The 24,727-nt window shown below is 40.9% G+C and overlaps 2 protein-coding genes across 2 annotated transcripts; one reads left to right on the forward strand and one right to left on the reverse strand.

The window, feature by feature from the left end:
- Positions 1-271: 271 nt before the first annotated feature.
- LOC144706507 (cytochrome P450 71A1-like) lies at positions 272-4,136 on the forward strand. Its single transcript, XM_078579497.1, has 2 exons — positions 272-1,254; positions 3,371-4,136. Exons 1-2 carry the CDS (start codon positions 325-327, stop codon positions 3,989-3,991), a joined length of 1,551 nt encoding a protein of 516 aa, XP_078435623.1. The 5' UTR covers positions 272-324; the 3' UTR covers positions 3,992-4,136.
- Positions 4,137-21,137: 17,001 nt separating this feature from the next.
- Positions 21,138-24,205, reverse strand: LOC144706514 (pentatricopeptide (PPR) repeat-containing protein). Its single transcript, XM_078579508.1, has 2 exons — positions 23,358-24,205; positions 21,138-22,127 (listed from the first exon to the last, which is right to left on the reverse strand). The coding sequence occupies exons 1-2, from the start codon at positions 24,030-24,032 to the stop codon at positions 21,351-21,353; spliced, it is 1,452 nt and encodes a 483-aa protein (XP_078435634.1). The 5' UTR covers positions 24,033-24,205; the 3' UTR covers positions 21,138-21,350.
- Positions 24,206-24,727: the final 522 nt, after the last annotated feature.

Raw genomic sequence — 24,727 nt, forward strand, 5'->3', positions numbered from 1 at the left:
GGGAGAGTGTGTGAGAGGGAGAAAAAGAGAGGAGAGAGAAAAGATAGGAGATAGAGAGGGTAGAGAGAGAGAAGGGAGAGAGGGAGAGTGAGGCAGACTGACAGACGGAAAGAGGGAGAGATAAAGGGAGACAGAAAGAAAGAGAGAGAGAACAGAAAGAAAGAGAGAGAAAACAGAAAGAGAGAGAGAGAGAGAGAGAGAGAGAGAGAGAGAGAGAGAGAGAGAGAGACTCAGAAAGCGACCGAGAAAGTCATCTTCCTACAAAAGATAAGAGCGGTGACCCAAGAGCAGAGTCCGAAGAGAGCCAACTCTCTGCAGGAGAAAATGGACGATACCGCACGATCTCCGGGTAGTCCGGTACAGGAATTATCCCGCCTATCAGCCGCTTCTATCTTCCTCGTCTTCTCGACCATCCTCTTCCTCTCGATCGCCACCGTTCACCTGCTTCAGCGTCCGAAGAAGAAACCCCTCCGCCTTCCGCCATCGCCACCGACCCTGCCCATTATCGGGAACCTCCACCAGCTCTCATCTCTCCCTCATCTTCCTCTCCGAGACCTCTCAAAGAAATTCGGGCAAGTCATGACGGTGTACCTCGGCCAAGTCCCGTCCATCGTCGTATCATCCGCCGCGTCGGCGAAGGAAGTGCTCCAAAACCAGGATTTAGTCTTCGCAACCAGGCCCATCACCGCCGTTTCATCCGCCCTCACTTACGATGGCACCAACGTGAGCTTCGCCCAGTATGGTGATCGCTGGAGACAGGCCAAGAAGTTTACCGTAGTTCATCTCCTTAGCTCCGCAAAGGTCCAGTCTTACAAGCAGACCAGACAAGAGGAGATCGCCGATATGGTGAAAAAGATAGCGGCCAAGTCTTCTCCTTTCACGGTGAATCTAAGCGAGATTCTTCACCAGTTATCGTCTGGTATGATTTGCCGGGCCGTGGCAGGGAATTGCGAGCACAAAGAGGAGAGAAACCGCAGGTTTAGAGAGCTAATCGATATGGCCACGTCCATTATCTCCGGACCGAGAATGGAGGCCTTGTTTCCAAGCATGGCGTGGGTTCGTAAGATTCCCGGTATGAACTCCAGGTTGAAGGAGCTGAATAGGAAGCATGATGAACTCTTAGAGGAGATTCTGAAGGAGCACATGAATCGGTTTGAGAAGGAGGGGCATAATTCCAAGGAAGCTGACTTCATCGATCTCCTCATCACCAGCGATTCTGGCTTTTCGAGAAATGAAATCAAAGCCATCTTCATGGTGAGCTTCTCTCTCTCTCTCCGTCTCTCTTTCTCTCTCTCCCTCTCTGTCATCCGCTCTCCCTCGTCGTCTCTCTTTCTCTCTCCCCCTCTCTATCATCCTCTCTCTCTCCCTCTCTGTCATCCTCTCTATCTCCCTCTCCCTTTCTATCTCTCCCTCTCTGTCATCCTCTCTCTCTCCCTTTCTGTCATCCTCTCTATCTCCCTCTCCCTTTCTATCTCTCCCTCGCTGTCATCCTCTCTCTCTCCCTTTCTCTCTCTCCCTCTCTGTCGTCCTCTCTCTCCCTCTCCCTCTCTCTCTCCCTCTCTGTCATCCTCTCTCTCCATCTCTCTTTCTCTCTCCCTCTCTGCCATCCTCTCTCTCCGTCTCTTTTTCTCTCTCCCTCTCTGTCATCCTCTCTCTCCGTCTCTTTTTCTCTCTCCCTCTCTGTCATCCTCTCTCTCTCTTCGTCTCTCTTTCTCTCTCTTCGAATGTTCGATCGGATCGGGCATTCGAACGAACGAATCCGTACACCGATCTGTCCAATTTAGATCCGATCCGAACACGATCTGCGCGTCTGTTCAGATCGGATTGTTCGAACAAGGTAGATGTTCGGATCGAATGTTCGAATAATATCCGACTCGAACACATTGTTCGATTCGGATCGAATCGAATGTTCGAATCTAGCGGCGCCAGCGGCCGCCAGCGCCGCCCAGTGCCGGCCAGAGGCCGCGAGCTCCGGCCAGTGGCGGCCAGCCGCCGCTCCGGCCAGCGGTCGCCAGCGGCCGCCAGCTCCGGCCAACGGCCGCCCAGCGCCGGCCAGCGGCCTCCAGCCCCGGCCAGCGGCCGCCAGCTCCCGCCAGCGGCCGCCAGCGCCGCCCAGCGGCCTCCAGCCCCGGCCAGCGGCCGCCAGCTCCGGCCAGCGGCCGCCAGCGCCGCCCAGCGGCCCCCAGCCCCGGCTAGCGGCCGCCAGCGACCGCCAGAGGGAGTCGCTGGCGGTCGCTGGCGCCGCCGGCCATTTGTTCGAACTTGTCCGAACAAGTTCGAACAAATGGCAATGGAACACGAACGAACCAAATTGTTCGTTCGAAAATTTTGATCGAACGCGAGAAAAGGGTCTGTTCGATATTCGAAAAGATTGTTCGAATTGGTATTTGTTCTTTCGATCAAGATTCGAACGATCCCATCCCCCGATGCCTAGTCTCTCCCTCTCCCTTTCTCTCTCCCTCTTTGTCATCCTCTCTCTCTTTTCGTCTCTCTTTCTCTCTCCCTCTCTGTCATCCTCTCTCACTTTTCGTCTCTCTTTCTCTTTCTCCCTCACCCTTTTTCGCTCCCTCTTTGTCATCCTCTCTCTCCCTCTCCCTTTTTCTCTCCCTCTCTGTCATCCTCTCTCTCTCCGTCTCTCTTTCTCTCTCCCTCTCTGTCATCCTCTCTCTCTTTTCGTCTCTCTTTCTCTCTCCCTCTCTGTCATCCTCTCTCTCTTTTCGTCTCTCTTTCTCTCTCCCTCTCTGTCATCCTCTCTCTCTTTTCGTCTCTCTTTCTCTCTCCCTCTCTGTCATCCTCTCTCTCTTTTCGTCTCTCTTTCTCTTTCTCCCTCTCCCTTTTTCTCTCCCTCTTTGTCATCCTCTCTCTCCCTCTCCCTTTCTCTCTCCCTCTCTGTCATCCTCTCTCTCTCCGTCTCTCTTTCTCTCTCTCCCTCTCCCTTTCTCTCTCTCTTTCCGTCTCTCTTTCTCTCTCTCCCTCTCTGTCATCCTCTCTCTCTCTCTTTCGGTCTCTCTCCCTCTCTGTCTCCCTCTCTCTCTCTTTCGGTCTCTCTCCCTCTCTCTAGGTCTCTTTTGGTCTCTCTCTACTTCTTGTCTCGCTTTCTCTGTCTCTCCCCCTGTCTCCCTTTCTCTCTCTTTCCCTTTCTCTCTCTCTCTCGCCTTCCTGACATAACTGTGGAAACATTGGTAGTCAGATCTTAATTAAAATATCGATAGATCCATATGTCCCCCAATGTTTGCACATTTATCCATCCCATTAATCTACAGAGCGATCTATTCCACAATTTTTCTATATTCTCTATTCTTTCTATCCGTCAATCAATCCTCCCGCCTACCCGTGTATGTTTTATAACTGCCGGACAATTCGTTCTCAGGACATGATCGCAGCCGGGACAGACACTTCGTACGTTGTTCTTGACTGGGCGATGTCAGAGATTGTGAGGAATCCAGTTCTAATGGAGAAGATCAAGCGGGAGGTAAGAACTGCAGTTGCCGGGAAGGCCACTGTTGCAGAAGAAGACATCGACGCCATGCCACTACTTCGGGCAGTAGTAAAAGAGGTTCTCCGCTTCCACATGCCAGCCCCACTACTCGTTCCTCGAATGGCCATGAGGGACACCATCATACAAGGCTACGAAGTACCATCTGGCACTCAGGTAATAGTTAACGCTTGGGCCATTGCAAGGGACGAGGAATCGTGGGATTCGCCGGAGGAGTTCCAGCCAGAAAGATTTTTAAAGGGGGATGCACCAGATTATCTGGGTAATGACATGCATTTCCTGCCCTTTGGAGCGGGGAGGAGGATTTGCCCAGGGATTGGATTTGGGCTTTGCGAGGTCCATCTGGCCTTGGCGGTATTGCTATACCACTTCGACTGGGCCTTGCCTGGGGGGAAAGCTCCGGAAGAGTTGGACATGGCTGAGGTAATGGGGATTACCGTCCGCCGGAAGACCCCTCTTATTCTTCTCGCTACTCCATCTACTGTTGGGATATAGTCTTGATGAAGTCGGCGCGGAAACGGACGACTCAACTTTCCTCCTTTCTGTTGTTTAACCGTGGTTGTTTTCATTACTTACACTCTTGTTTTTGCGGTTTTTATTGGGTAGCGTATACGCAGACCTGGTCTTGGCTTGTCTTTAAGCACACGGTTACAACTTTCCGTGCCCTTTATCTTCTTCAAACAAGTTTACGCCCCAAAAATGAATATGATGTGGGATAAAAAGGTGATTTTGTGAAATTGTTAAATTAACACCAAATAATACGGAATGGGTTTAATCCTGATGAAGAGGACTAAGTCAGTGGAGCAGGGATTTAACAAGGACAAGTAGGGAATAACTATGATGTCCCTAACTTAATGCAAGTAGACGATTTGAAATGCCCAATCAAAGTTTAGCACATGGATTCATAAGGTCCATAACCACTCAGAGCAAATCAACAATTATCATGAACCAACAATTATCTCAAAGTTAAGGTGTCATGAGGTTCATCAGAGAAGGGAGCCAATAGCTTGATTGTTCTGATGTTGAATGGCCTTGATTGATGTTGATCTGCAGCCCCACAAACTGTTGTGAATAAGAAGAGAAGGTGTGGGAAGAAAATATAATGGGAGTGAAAGATTAGGTCTACACGAGAAGATGTTGATATATAGCATGAAAATGGTGGAGATGAAGTGTGGGAAATGAACTCAAAAGGTATCGGGGATAAGGCATGAGAATGGATGAAGATAAGAAGAAGGGAGAAAATGCAAGCCGAGGTGGAGATTATAGGGGTGAAAAGGTATGTGTTTAATAAGGTTAAGGGTGAGATGTTAGGAAAATGATGGAGGAAGATAAGGTATAAAAGAAAGGGAGGGAGGAACCCAAGAGGAGTTCCTCCATCCTCATTTTCCTAACATCTCACCCTTGACTTTATTTAACACATACCTTTGATAAGGTATAAAAGAAAGGGAGGAAGGAGATCAATGTTGAAGATGAGATACTGCAATAGCCGATTGTGTTGCCGATATCACCAAAGAATTACTTTTCTCTCATAAAAAAATTCACAATAACTCTCAAGCAAAGGTGTTCATACAGATAGACTCATAGACCTTTTAAATGAAAATAAAATATGCAGTTACAAGCAAATAAACCGTGGATGGTTTGAGAGAAAGTGGTAGAGAGAATAGGTGGGATTGGTGGTTTATATGGAAGAAAGTCGTGGGAGAAGGGTAAAAGGGAAAGAGGTTAAGATAAAAGAGAAAGAAAATCGGCGAGGGAAGAGAGTAGTGGAATAGTCAATAATAGTGGGTGATGAATATGATGAGGGACCTGAAAGAAACAACGAGAATAGGTGAAGAATAAAAGTCAAAGAAAGTGGCTGAGTGAGGAGAGAGAAAAAGAACGTGATAGAGGAGAAATGTCAAAGAATGGGGCTGAATGAGAAAAGAGAAAAACAAGATGAGAAGGAGAGGAGAAAAGAAAAGTCAAAGGGAAGAGAGAAAGAAAGAGAAATGGAGAGAAGGTGAAAGGGAAATCTTAAACATGTCCCGTCAGAATATGCAGAGGTGAACTTTGTATTCTTCACTCTCTTGATCATCATCTCTTCCTTTATTCACTTTCTGTCCTTCGTGTGTCAGGTTGTGTTGTGCTCTGTGTTGGCGCATGGGAGTAACTCCCATCATCTTGGATACCCTCTGCCCTCGGTTTTAAATAGTAAGGTAAGGTAGAATAATAGTCCCCATTAGAGTCACCGTTAAAATGCCTCTTGTATGATGTTAGAGTCGAGTAGATTTGCACACTTTGATGGCTGTTTCGTGATCAGAATTTGAATGTTTGTGTAGTATGTATGATATATAATACCGGTCTACATATTACAGTTTTTAATGATGCCTTTTTAGGGTTGACAAAACGCTCGGTCCCTGCTCCGGTTCCCATGTCGAACCAATCTAAGAGTGTCAATATAAAAAAAATAAAAAATATTACAATATAATAAGTCTCTTCCTCTCGTCCGCATGCTCTCACTCTCCCCCTATCTCAGTCTCTCCCCTTCTCCATCTATCAATCTTTACCTATTTCTACATCTTGTTCTCCCTCCCTCTCTCCCTTTCTTCCTCTTTACCACTTGTTTTCTCTCCCTCTCTACCTTTCTTCCTCTTCCCACTCGTTCTCTCGCTTTCTTCCTCTTTCCCACTCGTTCTCTCTTCCTATCTTCCTTTCTTCCAGTTTCCCACTCATTTCTCTCTTCATATCTCCTATTCTTCCAGTTTCCCACTCGTTTATCTCCATTTCTCCCTTTCTTCCTCTTTCGGGCTTGTTCTCTTTGTCCTTTCTTCTTCTTCCCACTCGTTCTCTGTTCGTATCTCCCTTTCTTTCTGTTTCCCTCTAGTTTCTCTCCCTCTCTCCCTTTCTTCCTCTTTCCCACTTGTTCTCTCTCCATCTCTTCCTTTATTCCACTTTCCCACTCGTTCTCTCTTCCTATCTCCCTTTCTTCCAGTTTCCCACTCGTTTCTGTCCTTTTTTTCCACTCTTCCTCTTTCCCTCTCGTTCTCTCTCCCACTCTCTTTCCCTCTCTCCCTTTCTTGTTTGCCCTCTCTTCTGCTCTCACTCCTCTCGCCATTTTGTTCTCTCCCACTCTCTGCCTCTCTCTCTATCACCCTTTATCTCGCTCTCACTCTCTCCCTCTCTCTCTCTCTCACCCCTCGATCCTGTTCTCACTCTCTCCCTCTCCCCTACTTTCACTCTCCCCCTCTCTCCCTCTCTCTCTCATCGTCTATCCGACTCTCACTCTTTTCCTCTCTTCATCTTGTACTCTCCTTCCCTCCTGGTCTCACTCTCCTCTCTCCCTGTCATTCTCTCTCTCTCACCCTCTCTTCAGCTCCCACTCTCCTCTCTCCCTCTCATTTGGTCTGATACCAAGTTGATGCAGGATGGCTAGGACTGACATCGGTGGGGTCGGCTAAATAGAAAAAAAGATATATCTATAAGTCCATCAAAAATATAGGACACGAACAGGATCGGCTGACGGATGAGAATCTGATGGTTTAAATGCAACGACTTGAATTATCTCTCTGGGCAATAAGTTCACGGCCCGTGTTGCGCATAAAATGCGCATCCACGGGAGGTGTCGTGGCGGCATGTAATTGGATCGCGCTGCTAAAAGCTCACATGTATGTACGAATAGCTATGTACTTTGAGTCTTTTTATTTTTTTCTTATTTTCAGCACGGGGTTCGTGGCGCGCTGAGGACAAACCCGCCAATCAAAGTTTAAAATGTACCACCCGATCAGCGAGCGACACGGCATTGCGTGTATGAACAAGTTTAAAATTAAATAACTAGAAATTGATCCAATGGCTCAGATTGGGAAATTTTCATTTATTAATAACTTTTGATCCTGAAGTCGGATTGAGGTCACTTCTTTATGGATTTTCTCTTCTCGACCTCCTATTTCTATCTGTACAGTTCGATCATTCAGATCAAGCCTATGTCAATGGATAAAAATTAGTAAATGATTGGGGTTAAAAGGGTATTTTTACCATTTAACCTAAGTATAAAAGCTGAATTTTGAGATCACAGGGGATTTTAATTGGTCAATTGACACCTAATTTTTAGCTTATCAACACCCGTCAAGAAGATATAAACCCAATAAAGTGGACTCTGATGTATAAGGATGTCAATTTATATTTTTGGCCTGATATATGAAAGAATATGAGTTACTCCTACCAAAACGGTGTACATAATTGCCATTAAGTCATGGACAGCCAAAGATAATGCTACCAACCTTCATTGAGAGCACATCACACAAAATATTTACTTCATAGGATTATACCTTGAGTGGAATGAGACATTGGGTTTTTCACAGGGGTAGAGGTACTGTCAATCCAGGAGATATGGTATGGATGAGGGTGATCAATCAAAGACAACCCCAAATGTTGCCATCATCGTGCCAAAAACATCCCTGATACAACTATCACTATCAATGATCATGATGTACATCTTATCACCAATCTTCACATAAGTGTAAACTATGGATGTCCTCAATGTAGAATCATTGGTAGAGGGTTGGGTAAGGGTGCAGCGAACATCTCCCCTAGTGGAGGTTGATGGGTCATGTTAGGGTAGCGAAGATGGGCACGTGGTCATACCTATAAAAGCCACTAAACCATCGTTATTAACACACTCATCTACAACATAATTTTGAACCAGGTATTCTTCCGCATTAACAACTTGATCTTCAAGGGGATGTTCAAGTTCACAATAATCATGTCCAATGTGTAATGATCTAGGTGAGCATTGAGAGGACCAATGTCCACGCCCTTGATACTTAAAACATGTAATTTTTGTTTGGCCGATAAGAGATGGTTGAGGATGGCCAGGTGCCAAAGTTGTAGAATCTATACATGGCATGGTATGCCTAGCAATCGATGATGATTTTGTTGGATTAATATCCAACGAATGGTCTAAGAGGGGGGGGTGAATTAGACCACTCCCTTTTTTTTTTATTTTTCTTCTTTTATTATTATTTTCCTGATATCTCTACCTATTACCTAATTATAAAGAGAGAAGAAGTGGACACCCAGAATTTTTATACAGGTTAGGGCTAATCCCTTAATCCTGTCCCGGGGTATCCAGCCGGAGTTTTAATATGTCCCTAACCAAGTTTATAGCCCCCCAAGCTAAAACAGCCTGGTAATAGGGATACACAGATACCTCCTATCTAGAAATTGAAAAACAAGAATGACCTTGAGCCCCCTCAGCCTTTTTGACGGTATCCTTGCTTTCACTTCTACTTCCAATGGACCACTAAAGTCCTTCTCAGCTTCCAAAAACTCCTTTACTCAAAATATTGTCTCTATTCCCACAAGTGTTGAAAGACCTTGTGAAAATATTGAAAAACTTGTATTCGATTTACCTGAAAGGTTAGCCCAAGAGCAAAAATATTCCAATGTAATTAATTTTTTTTTATATATGAATATTTTTCAAGTCATTATTAAAAAAAAACTTAAAGAATAAGATTGATACTGTGATAATACTACTTTCTTAAGATATCGGGACTCTGAAAAGAAGAGAATTGAAAATCTGATCCCTTTTTCAGATTTGAAATTCAACAGTAAAAAAAAATAGAAATCCAATTCTCTTTTCCTTTCAAATAATGGTTTCAGCAGGTAATTCTAATTCGTTCAGAGTGTTAAAATCAGCAAATGGAAAGAGAGATTAATCTTGATCTCTTTCTATCTTAATCAACAATTTCAGCAGGTAATTCTAGGTTGTTCAGAGTTTAAATTCTACAGATGAAAAGAGAAACTAATATTGATCTATTTCTGTCTGAAGCAATGATTTCAACAGGTAATTGTAAATTGTTCCGAGTTTAAATTCTGCAGAAAAAAAAGAGAAGCTAATATTGATCTGTTTCTATCTTAATCAATGATTTCAACAGGTAATTCTAAATTGCTCAAAGTTTAAATTCTGCAGAAAAAAAGAGTAACTAATATTAATTTCAGCAGGTAATTCGAAATTGTTCAGAGTTTAAATTCTGCCGATGAAAAGAGAAACTAATATTGATTTCAGCAGGTAATTCTAAATTGTTCAGAGTTTAAATTCTGCAGATGAAAAGACAAACTAATATTGATTTCAGCAGGTAATTCTAAATTGTTCAGAGTTTAAATTCTGCAGATGAAAAGAGAAACTAATATTGATTTCAGCAGGAATGAAAATTCGTTCAAATTTTTTTTTATTCTGCAAATGAGAAAGAAGATTAATCTCGATTTCAGTAGTAATGAAAATTCATTCAGAATGCAAGCCTAATTGTTATTTTCTGAGTTTCAAACATTTAATTTGGCCAAAGAAACTCTAAATGTCAATGAATTTAATGTTCTGTTCTTTCCAGGAATGCTGAGGTCGTAGAATCTGTTACTCTTACCAATGATGCCAATGCCGTTTAGAACCTTCACCCAAGATCTTCAGGGTTGACAATTTTGGTCAACGTCAAAGATCACAAGAATGATCTGAGTCGCCGCACAAGGTCTTCCACGTTTCCCTGAAATCTGAGTTGTTTTTCCCAGGAGCTCAAGATCGCCAAGCTTTTTCCCAGGAGCTGAAGATCACCAAAATTTTTCTCCCAGGAGCACAAGATCGCCAAGCTTTTTCTACCAGGAGCACACGATCACCAAGCTTTTTCTGTTTTCCCGCAGCTTAAAAAATCCCGCTACTTTTCTCTAGTTTTTTTTTTCACCACTCACGACCAACTACCTTTGTTATTATTATTATTATTATTTTAATTATCTTTATTTCGTGCCTACTTATTTCTTTTTATAAAATATTCCTGCAACTCTAACCATAATAACATTTTTATTTTATCTATGATAAACTAGGCACACAAAATCGAAACTTATGCATTTTGAAAAAGTAAACTATATTTTTATTTCTCTTTTACCCAAAACCTAAATCTTGATTATTCTCTATGTTTTGAAATTCATAAAAATTCATAATCAACAATTTTCAGATTTTGTGTGTTGGGGCGTAGGAGTAGACACACAGATCCGAGGAGTAGCATGTCAAAGTGGGGATAGGTGTAGGGTGAAGTGGAGCTAGATTGCATGTAGTAGGACAAGTATGATAGGGACTGCACACTCGATCACTAAGTGTTGGGCAACTAGCCATGATAGTCACACTATGAATGGTTTGACATAAGTCTAGAAATTCCACAATCTGGTAAGCCTGCTCAATTGTCGCGGCCTTTCATATGAGCAACCCAGTCGCCAGGTATGGGTTAAGGCCGTTCTGAAAATGTCAAATGACAATGCATGGATTTTCCTCTGCCCTACATCTCATTTAATACTCTTCCAATTGTGTAATATATCCAGCTAGCGGATGTTTACCCTACTGTATTTTATGCCACTGACCTCAAAGATTAGCTAGATATGTGATGGGCATGTATTTATCATGAAGTTAATGCTTTGTTTGTGGCCAAGTCTCTATAGGATCATCACCGCGGTTCTAGATTGAGAACTTGAGGTTCTCCCAAAAAATCTTGGCTTGACCGCCCAATTTCATCTCAATATACTAGACTTTTTGCCATTCACGCATATCGCACCACTTGAAGTAGTTTTTCTACTTAGACTTCTAGTCGAGTTAATCCTTTGGATCTTGTGACTCTCATAACATGGAAGATTGACTCTAACACTATTTTGGATCTGCTTCCATTGAATGTCATGTTATGGTCGATGCCAATCACGATCAAGAATTTGAGGCCTACCCTCTGGCAGGTAAGGATCATCCTTGATCGCACAATTCCTACCACGACCATGGGCTCTGTCCTTGGGGGTATAGGGATCATCACAGGTGGGGCAATTATTATGGCGGCCTTGGGATTTATCCTTGGAGAGATATGAATCCTCATAATCAGGATGGCTCCTATCATACCCCCGGGTTATATACTTGACTTGTGGAGCATCGTCACATTCACGATCATTTACTTTACAATCTTAAGCTCGGTTAGTGAGTTGATGTGGATCCCCATGGCCATGGCAAGCCCGGCCACATCATCCAGTTTCTAATAAGCGGGTTTGCTCAAGACCTGTCTCAGTCAAATTGGTTAGATGGCTATCCCTGTTGGTTATGCAGGTACTAACATCTCGCAGATTGTTCTGGACAACCTCCCCACAGAAAGACCCACAAGGCCCACAGTGACGAGGATAATGGGCACTCAAGAGGTATAAGATTTTAATTCAATAGAGGATTCAAAATTTATATTGCGCTTTACAATTCAAATATTGTCAATATGGGATTTGAATCCGAGGTCTATTTGACCTTCCCGTCTGGCCGGGACGAGGAGTAACATGATCCATTGCGGCCCAACGGGCCATGATCTCATGCAATTTTTTTTAGCAAATCATAACCGGGCTTCGAGCTGAGCCGGCCCAAAGCCCCCGTCATATCGGACTGATTTCAAATATTCGGATATGATCTCATCCGTGTGATCTTCTTAAATAAGATTGGACGGTGAGATATATCCCATTCTATTCAATATCTTTTATTCATTTTTCAGGCTTCCCTATTGGCTGGCATGGATGGCGCAGACGCGTGGCCCTCCTACGGGCAAATCAGAAGAGAGGAAGGCGCTGATGAGGCTGACAGGACACGCTGACTTGGCAGGATGACGTGGACAGTGGGTATACCATTTTAATCTGGGTCCAAGGCTGTGATTAAATCACAGTCGTTGGTCCCAGATGAGGCCCATCAAACGACCAGGGGCAGTTTGGTCCAACACCACCTGTGGCCATCGACAATGCTGATCAGATGACAATTGTTGGCCGGTGGGGGGGGACCGCCAGGTCATCCAACGGTCTGGGAGGACCCCTAGTTCCCCCTCCATCGAACAGCCTGGGAGGTCCCTCCCAAGCCGTCAAAGGGGGCTGAAAGCCTGTAATTCAGCATCTTTCAACCATTGTCTTAGAGATGGTGGATGACCCTTCTAAGTCTGGCGGAGCAAGAGGAGGGGTCTAACAACCTTCTGACAGCTCCTAGAGATCCAGATGACCTCAGAGGAGGTTGAAGAAGATGAAGACTTGTGCCAGCACGGAGAAAAGCAAGGGGGAATCCGCATGCCGAGGCTAGGCGGCGGCGATTGGGGCTGCCACCCCTTATCTTCGATTCAGGGTGAGTTGGTAAGTTTTTTTGTTCGCTTCATCTGGATGAGAAACCGTTATAGTTTTGTTAGTTTGAATACTTCTAGTTTAAGATGGATATTGCTAAAGTTCTCGATCAATAATTCTCACCGCGACTTCTCTTGGATATTTCATCGAACACCTCATGTCTTCGACTAATATATCTTGATTATATAAGGTTTTACCTCTACAGCCTTATAAAATTCAAAAAACATATTTCTCTCTCTCACCTAATTGACTTCTATCGGGCATTCTATCGAACACCTGAGGGGCGTTCGACAGAACTGCCTCTTCTACCCCAATTTTCTTATATAAAACCTATATAAAATACTCATAAAAATCATATAATAACTAAATAAACTATATAACTCTCTTATTTCGACCCCCGCTTAGAATTTGGTTGAACACTCTAAGGTGTTTGATTCAATCTACCTATTAATTCCCTTAATCAACTATTAAAGTCTATAAAAATATAAAGAAAATATAATATACACATATTAACTATTTAATAACTAAGTAAATATCTATAAAATTGCATAAAAATATATTCTCTCATCTCTATATTTACCTATCTACTTAATTAGTTATGTTTTACTTAGGTAATTAGTTAATTCTCTCCCCATCTATATTCTTAATGTATATATCAGTAATACTCTAGCTTACCTATCTATTCTTAATTAAATAATGTTTCCCTATCTATCTAGCTCCTCATTCTTATTCTTGTTCTTTTCTCTTATTAAACTAGTTACTCTTATTAAATACTTATCTATCTTTTCCCTAACTACATTACTATCAGTCTTAAAAATAATACCTAATATCTTAATTCCTTATTATTGTTAGTATCTATGATATACATACATATAATATTAGATATTCTCTCTTCTGTAGTTATCTTATCAAACTAATATTCCCTCTATTTATTAATTACTTAATTATTCTTAGATTCATCATCTTTAGTATTATTATGATGGCGGATGCCCCAGCCATCATATTCTCTCCGTCTAGCACTATCTCAGTCTCACTCTGTCGTTGTCCCTCTCTCCTTTTCTAACTATCATTCTCTCCCTGTTTCATTCTTTCACTCTCTATCTCTTTCCTCTCTCATTATCTCCCTCTCACTCTCTCCCCCCTCTTTCCGCCTCTTTTATCTTACTTTCTCACTTTCTCACCCTCTCCGTCTCACACTCTTTCACTCTCTAATTAGATGCAGTGAGTATATTTCACGACCAACCAAGTCAACCTGATATTGACTTGTAAATCTGACCAACCAAGACCGGGCTGATCTTCAGTTCTTGATTTGGGGATTTCAGTTAAATAGGGCTGACCTTCCCTATTTTTATGAATATCGTCTTTTAGGATAGGAAGTCCATTGAATATATATCATGGGACAAACAATGATTCATATCATTATCAATTTTTGGAACTGAAGAAAATAAATTCAACACGTATCTATTGAAAAAAAGGTTGGGAATTTTTTTTATTTCATGTTACTAAATGTTGATCTCAAACTTCATCATTTTATGTCTATTGATATGCATCATGCTATCTTTGAAGATTGATTTGCTTTAAGTTTCCAGATTTTTGGGTAATATTACCCACAACCTGTTTTACTTTGATTATTCCTGAGTGACCCCTTAGTGGTGTGCCTACCAACCATACCACTTAATGGATGTCATGATACTCACATGAAAACAAAAACAAAATTCTCCATGGGTCTGGATTAATAAAATTAAAAAAAACTATAAATATAATTTAAATTCTCCAAAATTCCTAACATTTCAAATCTGATAAATTTTTTTTTGGCCCGTGTAATTCAAATAAGCTCATTGGAGTTTGATTAGGTGCTCTGATAGTTATTAATCAGGAATAACATGGATTGTAATAGTGAATATTTTCATACTGAATCATTTAAGTTGAGTTTTTTAAGGATTATCATTGCGAACTATGTTCAGGGGTATACATATGTTCTGATCGATAATACTCACCTCCAAATTTTCTAAAGTCATGGTTTTATTTGCCATATCCTTGAAACCACATGGTGTTTTACTAACCAGACAAATGTGCTCAGAATTGTTTGATCGAGTTTTCATATACTATAATCCATGTGGTTAACTGCATACTATACACTTTTCTCTATATAATGGACTCTGATTATGTAATACTATGGTCTTACTAACCAAAGTAATGTACTGAAAATTTTAAATTGAGGTTTCACCTACTACAGTCCATGTGGTTAACTGTATTGTGAAAAACTTTAGATTTTTGTCTTATCATTTGTATTATACATTTAAAAAGCATAGCTGAATATTTTTTCCCAAAACAATTTATCTCAAACTAACTGACTTAAAATTTAAGAATAAACTATTATCCTTTTTCTGATTAAAATTATGCAATATATTGAGTGTTGCAAGAATGCCTCCTTTATGGGTGAAAATAAATTATATATGATCAGTTCAGAAAATTGATAATACAAAGAAATCAGGGGGACAATATGACACCTCTTGTTGTGTTACGGAGTCTTAATCGAGATGAAACATCAGCAATTCACACCAGAAGATTTAAAAAAATCAAATTGAATGGACAATGAAAACTCACTGATCGAATTACTTTAATGTGGATTGCACCTACAACTTTTTTTCTATCCAGATACTTCAATGTCATTCTCAAATATCGTACATATGGGAATATTTATAACACATGCTTAAATATTACTCATCAACATATTATGATCTCAGCATAATTCACTATCTTGGATCATATACTCATGGACTTCAAAATAGGTATTACACATTCATTATAGTTAATATACTATATTAATGAACAATGAATGAAATTTGGAATGTGTGATTGGCATGCCGGCCACCTATATATCCTCAAATTTATGTGTGAAATATCCAAAATCCTTAATTTTATCAATTTCATGACTACTTAAAATATATAAAGCTCCAAATGCCTTGAGAGACTCCTACTTAACATATGTTGTCTGAATTTCAAATCACTGTCACATATGCAAATGAATGTATAAGATGACTTACTGAAGGGGATTATTTTCTCCACTCACCAACATTGCACCTGCTAGTCTCAAATCCCAAAATTATACGATAAACATTGGGTAAATAAGGTGAAATAAGATTAATATGTTCCCAACCTCCTATATTTTTGTTGAAATAATTTTCATTGGCTTTTATTAAGCTAGATTTAATTCCAATAAAAATGTATAAAACCCGATATAAAAAAATCAAACATGATTCACTTGTACAATAATTTCTTTTTATGGGTTCGACCCTTGTTTTTTGGTGGTAAGGAATATTATAAAAAATATATTAATAAGAAGGTTTAAAAGGTCTAACTAGCCCAAATTTCCAGTTTATTACATATCTATAAGTTAATTATCATATAGCTTTATGTAATGAGGTATCATATTTCAATCATGAAGGCTTCACATGAGTGGTTTAGAGAATTAAGAAAATTTTTAGTTCAAAAGTTGAGCTAGAGTGCATATTTTTTAATTAGCGTAAAACACATGTTATTAATATTACTGTTAAAAAATCAAAGTAATTTGGTAAGGCAAATACATTTTAACTCGGTTAAATCAAAATAAGTGCAGGATAAAATGTACATAATATTTAATACTTGACTAAGGAACTTTTAATGATGAACTGTTTGGTACCTCTATGGACCATATAAATGCCTTTTATGGAATAAAAATTACATGTCACTATAAGGGGGAAGCCTAAAAACTATTCAGGTAGTAATGACCATCATCATATAGCCTTCTCAAATACTTGGAAACATTATAGATTATGAGAGGGGACTTTATTGATTTAAAGGATATTGAATATTTGATAGTATTTCATGTTATGGTGTTTTCTGTTTCATCACATAACCTTAATTAGATAGGCTATATTTTGCAAAGAATCCATCACCTTTCATTGGTCGTGATTTACCTCTACACACGCTGTACTCCAGGTTATACAACAATGAGATGAATGGTGTGTTGTAGAATTCCATTATCTTCACAACCCATTTCATTATTTTTCTTCATCTTCCTCCAATTCTTTGGCAAAGTGAGGGACACCTTCAGCTCATATCAACACAATAATTTTATCGAGCACTTTATCAGGATATTCCCAACCCATCAACCAGTTCAGTTGAGTTAAATTAATCCAGGTTTATATTTATATGGAATAAGTGGTGGGGATTTGTGAGATGAAATTACAATCATAAAGGACTAGATCTCTCATAAAACCCCTTCGTATCCAATACAAAAAATAATAAAGTTATAGTGATTGATTTTGCTAACAAACTTCTATCTTCATTAGTTGTCAATTTAAATAGAATCATGTTTATATCAAATGAATTCCATGATATGAACCCTTTTCCAGTCAGAAATGATATTACATGATTTTGTTTTTGCAGAAGTATAAATTTACTGTCTGTTTTGGCCCGTCAAGAAATTTTATTAGTAATTTTAATACAAATCAAGGACATTGAAATTGTTGTTTAATATTATTTGTCACAAACTCATTTGGTGGTAAAAGTATATTTGGTATTTCAAATCCCCTTTTATGATATTCTCACACAGCAAACTGATTCTAAAATGAAGTTATTACATAAGGTATTTTGATAAAATAACCTCATAAATTTCTTATAAACACAATGTATATATCTAGTATTAAATGCATCACTTTTACACTATGTGCATACAGAAGATAAACATCGTAGCCTTATTATGTGTTTTTCCCTTAATATGAAGTTCATGTTGTTAGGATCATTTACTGTTGGAAATAATCTAACATAATGAACATATATTCTACGATTTATAAGATAAACTATAGTTATTTAATATATTTAAATAATATGAATTTCCCTTTCCACCCATCCTTAAAGTGTAAAAAAATTATTTTGTTACATTTTTTATAACTCTATTTCCTCTATTCAATGACTGAGAAAATATTTATTTAAATTGATGATATTCAGATTTGATAGAATAACCTCAACTATGGAAATTGGTCTTCATCTTTTGTTGATTCTGCTTCTTGAAATATCCTTTGTCAATATGTTTCTCCCTTAATGATTAATGAATTGTGGATTAATTTCATTTCAGCATTCCCATTTTGGGCTTTAGACTTCATCACCAAGTTACTATGCCTTATCATCCACACAAAAATGGCCAGATATAATGGTGTAATAAGGACATTAACCAAAAATTTCAAGATAGACTATAGGGAAGGGTGTAAAAGCAGCCTTTTACATAATGTCATACACATTCTAGAGATCTTGGCATGTCTCTAATTGAATATTCATATTCTTGAGTGTACCCTTGCCTTAGAATTATGCTTCAAATAAGGACAACAATGTTCCAGTTTTTATGAACTTTGAGTCCATCTAAGTACCTCCATCTCATATCAGACATTAAATTCATTTTATATGTGATATTTGAACACATCATAAAACTAATGGTTACTGTATCAACTAATTATGGTATACACTTGAATTTAGGCAATAAATAATACATGCTCCATGAAAAGGGAAAGATCAATTCTTTTGCCATACCAAGCCTTTTGAACTTATTATTTTCCTTCAGAGAAATTTTGGGCTTTAAACCAAATAAGATTTTCGGAATATCAAATATATGATTGTGTCTCACAACATGATGCCTTGATTTCACCATATTGGACTGTTCTCTTTAATTTGTTTTTTAGGCATAAAAATATTGACACAAGGTCAATAAAATTTCAATATAATGTAGTCTTAACCTGTTACAATATTTTCTTCACAATAAACACATTGATTTATACATGTGATAACCCAATAAATTAAGTGAATACAGAAATGATTTAAATTCTTGATAATATTCAAGTTCATTTTTTGAAGAAAATAATATTCAAGTTCTTAAAGTATTATATTGGTAAAACTTAAATTGTGGACCTTCTTACGAATTATTGTTCAAGTAATTTTTTATTTTATGATAATAAAACATTTATTTCATGGTTAACCCTAATAGGCTTCTTAATAATGATCAATATTTTATTTGTAAAAATAACTTTCAATATTTTTGTGTTCATGATATTCGTGAAATTGATCATGGAATTTATGAAAGGGTTTTAGGTTATAATCCATGAAGGAGCCTAATAGAACCTATTGGATGAGCAAAGGAAAATGCACATGGATTTCAAGAACAGAGAAATTACATGAACTCAAACTCGCGGAGCTCTCAAATAACTAAAAATTAATGAGAAATCTCATAAAAAGGCATCTGGAAAAGGGAGGCACTTAAGTAAACAAGCAATTTTTTATAAATCTATTTTTTTATAAACAAACCACTAAAAAATAGGTTTCCCAGAAATGGCTTGCTGCTGTAAGGTATTAATGCAACAACCTTTCCTAGGTTCTATTATGATAAACCTGAAAGAATATTGGTTGTACGTGTCTTTTATATTGATATCATGCAGTCTCCTTGATGCAGCAAAACACCATGCTCTGAGCCATGTAATCTGATTCTTTGTACATTTATTGAATTTAAAAAAAAATAATATATTTTTTCTAATTTCCTTCACCTATCTTCATAATTTTAACCCTCATAAATCCTATTTTTCCTAGGATCTTAAATCCACTCACGTTTCTTAAAACATTAAGTATATTAAATTATATTTCCACTGTGGCTGCCCCACCGTCAATAACGTCCTTTTTTTAAATGCTTACTTACCTTTCATGCTTAGCCCTTGTGTCACACGGTCAAATCTTGAGCTAGGTCTCTTGCTCAAATTTGGCGTGTGCTGGCCTTAGTGCTCGTAGCAAAACACTGAGCAACATTGATCTCTTGCAGCAGAAGTCTTTGCAAATGCTTAAGATCGCATAGAAGGGGTTAGAGGAGATGGTGGGGATGCAGCCCCGTCAGGGAATAGGGTCATTGCATTAATATCATAAAAGAGTACATCATCATTGAACCATCACATGGGGGAAGATGAGGAGTGATACAACGAACGAGACGAGGCGCCCTGCGCTAGGGTAGTGTTGCTGCACCACCTCGAGGCCGCCACTCCATTCGCGCACGCCCATTCTGCCGCTAAACAAGTGCCCCGGGTCGGGCGCCACGCGCCCGCGGGCGTGGCGATCACATATGACATCCTTGCCTTGACATTCACACACGCCACCAGCACACGTGCCAACACACTCGCGCGCAGATTGCACAACGCCGCCGCATTCAACGCCCCTAAGCTGGGCGCGCAACGCCCAACACTACCCGCAGGAGCGCTACGCGCCCTCTGTGGCGTCTCGACGCCCTTAGTGTGCCACATGCCTTGGTCTCCTGGCGAGATGTCTCCCTACCCCGCGCCCTGCACACGCAATGCGCGCACTGCCCACGCGGCCGCTGCGCGACACCCCACACAACTCCACGCCGCCCGGCTTGCACGTCCTGCGCCCGCGCGCAGCACTTCTCGCTCCCGCGCGGTGCTTGGCACTCACGCGTAGCGTTGGCGCCCACACATGGCGCTTGGCGCTGGCGCGCGGCGTTTGGTACGCACGCGCACACGCCGATCAGCCCGCGCACCCAGCACGCGCGGACCATACCTGATGCGTCTCGCCTTGGGGGTGGACGGGCATATGCACCGTCTGTAGTGTATCACTACGTACAGGGGCAATGGCCTTAAAGATCAGGTATTTGGGCATCGCTATCCATAATGACTCAGTCCTTTAATATCGTGAGCCGAAGACACAGACAAGCCCTCCCAATAAGCACGCAAGCCTCTCGGCAGGGAATGGCACCTAGTTAGGGGCCTTACACCTTGGCCATTTTGCCCTTATTGTCTACAACTCATATGTCCAACACAGCTTCATCGGTCATCCATCTGCTGCCTCATCGACCCTTTTTTACAGTGTTTCATACTTTCTCATATGACCCACTGCCATATTGATATGCCACATTAACCTCATCAAGACAACATTTGTAGTGCACCCCTGCATTTGCTTCATGCCACATGGTCACCAAGCACCAACCACTGCCTTTATTTGTATTTTTTCTTATGTAGTGTCATTAAGGTTAGAAGTGTAAAAATATTTTTCTCTGTAAATTTAGACATCAATAAAACTACACGTAAATTTTGTCTTATCAACTAATGTAGAGTCAGACTACTGATAGGAAGGTAGTAGGTCAAGTGAAAACACAGAAGATCAACTCAGATAACATTATTTATGATTCTTTGGAGTATTAGTATTGTTGGAAAACAACTATTGTCGGAATCTCTTGAAACAACTAACCAAACAAAAATAACTCAAGTTGGAAATATTTCACATTATCGGAATCTCTTGAAATTCACACAAAAATCTTCTATATTACTACAGAAAAATCCAAAGTGAGAAATCTGATTCTTGAAAAATTGAAACGTTTTACTAGCCCCATATTGCCAATAAGGTTTGCACAACCCTATAATAAATTACTTTGGACCAAAAAAAAAAAGAAAACCATGGTCGACCTCTTTACGTGGTTAGATCAAACTATTAGAACCAGTGGACATTTTCTTCAAACCAAATCATAGCCAATCTCGAGCTGAATGACAACCAGTTGCCGGGGGGAGTGCATATTGAGCATCAAAAGTTGGGCATGAGATGGGGAGTATTGTTTCTTTCTATGACGCTATACTTAAGGTATTATACTTACATGAGTCCCAAGTTCTCTCAGACCTCCACGAAGCACACCAGGGAAATATTTTTACACCATCTTCATTATCCACAGCTTGTACTTGCCGCCTACCCGCAAATATACAATGCAGGGGCCAATGAGACCAACATCGGAGAGCCGTTTGCAGAGCTTCAGGTACCTATCAACACTGGCAGAGTCCTGCATGGCCATCCTCAGACCTTGAAGCACCCCGGCACAGTCTACATAGCCAGGGCTCATTCCAGCATTCACCATGTCCAGAAGAGTCTCTGCAGCTTTGATATAATAACCCCCCTTGAGATATCCCCTCAGAAGCCACAGGAGGGTCCTCTTTCTGGGGCCAGCTGCGGCAGCCTCTGCGCCCGCAAGGAGGCGCCTGACTGCACTTTCCTCGTTCTGGGCAGCGCACAGAGCAAGGATGATGTTGCAGAGCTCAGCATCCGGTTGCCGACCTGCAAGTCTCATCTGCCAGAGCTGCTCCTCAGCTTGCCGTCCATTACTGGCACAGGTGTATAAGATGAGGAGCCGCTCGTGGACGACGGCGGAGACGTCTGGGCCGCCTTCCTCTATGGCCCAGGAGGAAAGTGAGGCACCCTGTCTGAGAAGATCTGCTTGGTATTGTTCGATATGACACCTGGACTCATCATCGAGCTCTGCCATGGTTCCTGCCTTTATGAAGCCCCTTAGCCTGCGGAGAGATTTAGAGAATTCTTTCTGTTCTTTGACCAAGGCTGTGAGTGCCACGATATAGCTGTATGCCTCTGGCTTCAGTCCACAGTCCCTGCACTCCATTACCAGCTTCACGGCGCTCCTAAACTTGCCGTCAGCCTGGTCATTGGTCAAGCCAAAGTCTGTCAGAGATTATGACACGAAAGAAAAAAAGAAAAGACTGATTTATTATACACGCCAAAGAAAAGGCATGAGTCTTGTGATTGATTAGGGTGTTTCTCGATTACCAAGAAATGGAAAAAGATTACGAGGTTACAAAGGAATCACTGAAACTCAGTGGGAACTAAACAACAAGAAGACCAAATAATCCAAGTGATTCTTGAATAAACTTTCTTCATGGGAAAAGGTCAACAAAATATCAGATTGATAGTCAAATATTTTTTTTTTGAAAAAAAAGAGAGAATATCACCCGAAACTCGGTGGTTGATGATTGGCGTTACGGAATTATCCTTTCCAGCCAATATTGGCAGAGTCTCCTAATTATTCAAGTTTCTGGTTGAGAATTAGATATTCCGTGAGTTACTCGGGTCTACTGAATAGCCTCCAACTACAGTTGATTGAACTCAGCGGTGGCCTAGTTTCAAACTTAGATTGAGAAATGTCGGTAATTGATTTATGACTAAGGATATATCGGTTTTCAGACAATATAATTTTCAAAGAAAAGCAACGTATACATGATAAAATTAGACGCAGGCACAAAAAATCTTAAAAGATGGATAAACACGATGCGTTATTCTAGTGCGGCTACTTGGGTTTCAGAAATGTCAACAAAAAACAAATCGTTAGGAAAAAAGCGTATCATGATGATGAATCTATTAAAAATATAACAAATTGTTATTCATACACGAATTTCGTTCAGTATCAAGAGGATGCAATCGATCAATATTCCGTGATAGCAGACAAATGAATAGTCCTAAGGAAGATGAAGATAGCTGATTTATTGATCTAAGTTGTACGTGTTTCCATCTTTAAATCAGCTACAACTTAGATCAATAAATCACCTATTTTCCAGATCAAAATTCCGTGCGTCTGCTTTAAACATGGCCTGGTATTCACCACAAAGAATCTAAAACTCGGATTTGGATTCTGGAAGTTAAATAGAACTTGTGGTGCTGCTATCAAACGGTAAAATTAACTCTGGCCCTGAATCATTTACAAAAAATCAAACCTCACAATTTCAATACATCACTACCTAGAAAATTCCTCGATTAGTCAATAGTCAAATTAATCTTTCTGTCGGATGAAAGACACTATACGCCGTTTTGTGTAGGATAACTGTCGAGGCAGATCAATGATTACGAAAGAGAGAAAAACTCATGAAATTGTTACCATCATCTTCCAGGCAAGATACCCGACAAGACCTCTATGATCTTTAAGTTCGCTTCCAGCATCCGTGCTCCCAATCCCCCCTCGTCTCAAAACATTTTTCACAAACGATACAGCCTCCTCTTCCTTTCCCCTATCCCAGTAAGAAGATATGACCTTCTCCACCATACTGAACCCTGGCTCAAGCCCCACGCAGTCAATTTCTTTGAGCAAACCCACCAAATCCTCCACTTGATGTTCTTCACCAACCAAGCGATCAATCCAACCACAGGCAATCGACACCATCAGCTCCATAGTCTCCGCATCAACTCGATTCTCTTTCCTCATCCAATCAAACACTTCTAGAGCACAGTAAGCATCTCTTCCCTCCTGCGAGAAGTACAATAAAACTAGCTGCAGTTCTCTAGCCGACAGCCGCTCAACAAAGTCGCCAAGAACATCAGATGGGTCACGAGCCATCCGTTCAAGCTCCTCGACTGCTTCAAAGAAAACTTCCCCCAATTCATCTACGGAATCGCTGGTCAAGACCCGATCCAGCTCAACAGATTTCGGGGCCTTCAATCTCAAAGAACCGAAAGAAACCCGATTTCGAGAAAGAATTATAGACCCATATCGGGAAGATGGGGAAGAACACGATCTGATGAACGATAGGGAACCCACAGCGTAGTTCAGAGCCATCTCTTCCCGGAATCTTGTCCGGGACCCGAAAATCTAAAACTCCGTCGACTCAGACAAGGATAAGATTGGTTCTGGGGAGAATCTCCGAGGACGAGCGCTGGACAGGAAGAGGAGAGTGGAAGGGGGCTCTCAAGGGCCCATCGCTTCCCCCTTGGCGGCGGCCCTTCTGAGAGAGAAGCACGTTAAATAGGGAGATGGAGGAATCTAAGGACCAAATGGCATTTCAGTGAAGCTGGATTGGGCCGTGAATGATGGGCAGTTTTCATTTTGGACTGGGTTAATTGTGTCTCCCCTTTAGTCATCAGGTTGAATCTTTTGGTTAGTTAAAATCCATGGATTTAGATCATTTGATCAGGAAAATAGCTGATTTATTGTTCTAAGTTGTATGTGTTTCCATCTGTAGCTTTCCATTGATCAGGGTCTATCCACCGTTGGCTCTCTTGTGCTGGTTCTCTCTTGTACTGCTGCTGCTGCTGCTGCTGCTCTCTCTCTCTCTCTCTCTCTCTCTCTCTCTCTCTCTCTCTCTCTCTCTCTCTCTCTCCCTCTCTCTCTCTCTCTCTCTCTCCCTCTCCCTCTCTCTCTCTCTCTGTCTCTCTCTCTCTCTCTCACCGTCTCCCTCTCCCTCTCTCGGTCTTCCTCTCTCTCTCTCTCTCTCTCTCTCTCTCTCCCTCTCTGTCTCCCTTTCTCTCTCTCTC

The sequence above is a fragment of the Wolffia australiana genome, chromosome 1, assembly GCF_029677425.1.
Source record: "Wolffia australiana isolate 7733 chromosome 1, ASM2967742v1".
In the NCBI taxonomy this organism is placed as follows: Eukaryota; Viridiplantae; Streptophyta; class Magnoliopsida; order Alismatales; family Araceae; genus Wolffia; species Wolffia australiana.

Bases quoted from the DNA above. Each gene is read 5' to 3' on its own strand.
- LOC144706507 (XM_078579497.1), top strand. From the start codon at position 325: ATGGACGATACCGCACGATCTCCGGGTAGTCCGGTACAGGAATTATCC. The intron at 1,255-3,370 runs GTGAGCTTCTCT...ATTCGTTCTCAG, and splicing joins AAATCAAAGCCATCTTCATG to GACATGATCGCAGCCGGGAC.
- LOC144706514 (XM_078579508.1), bottom strand. From the start codon at position 24,032: ATGGCTCTGAACTACGCTGTGGGTTCCCTATCGTTCATCAGATCGTGT. The intron at 22,128-23,357 runs GTAACAATTTCA...ACCAATGACCAG, and splicing joins ATCTTGCCTGGAAGATGATG to GCTGACGGCAAGTTTAGGAG.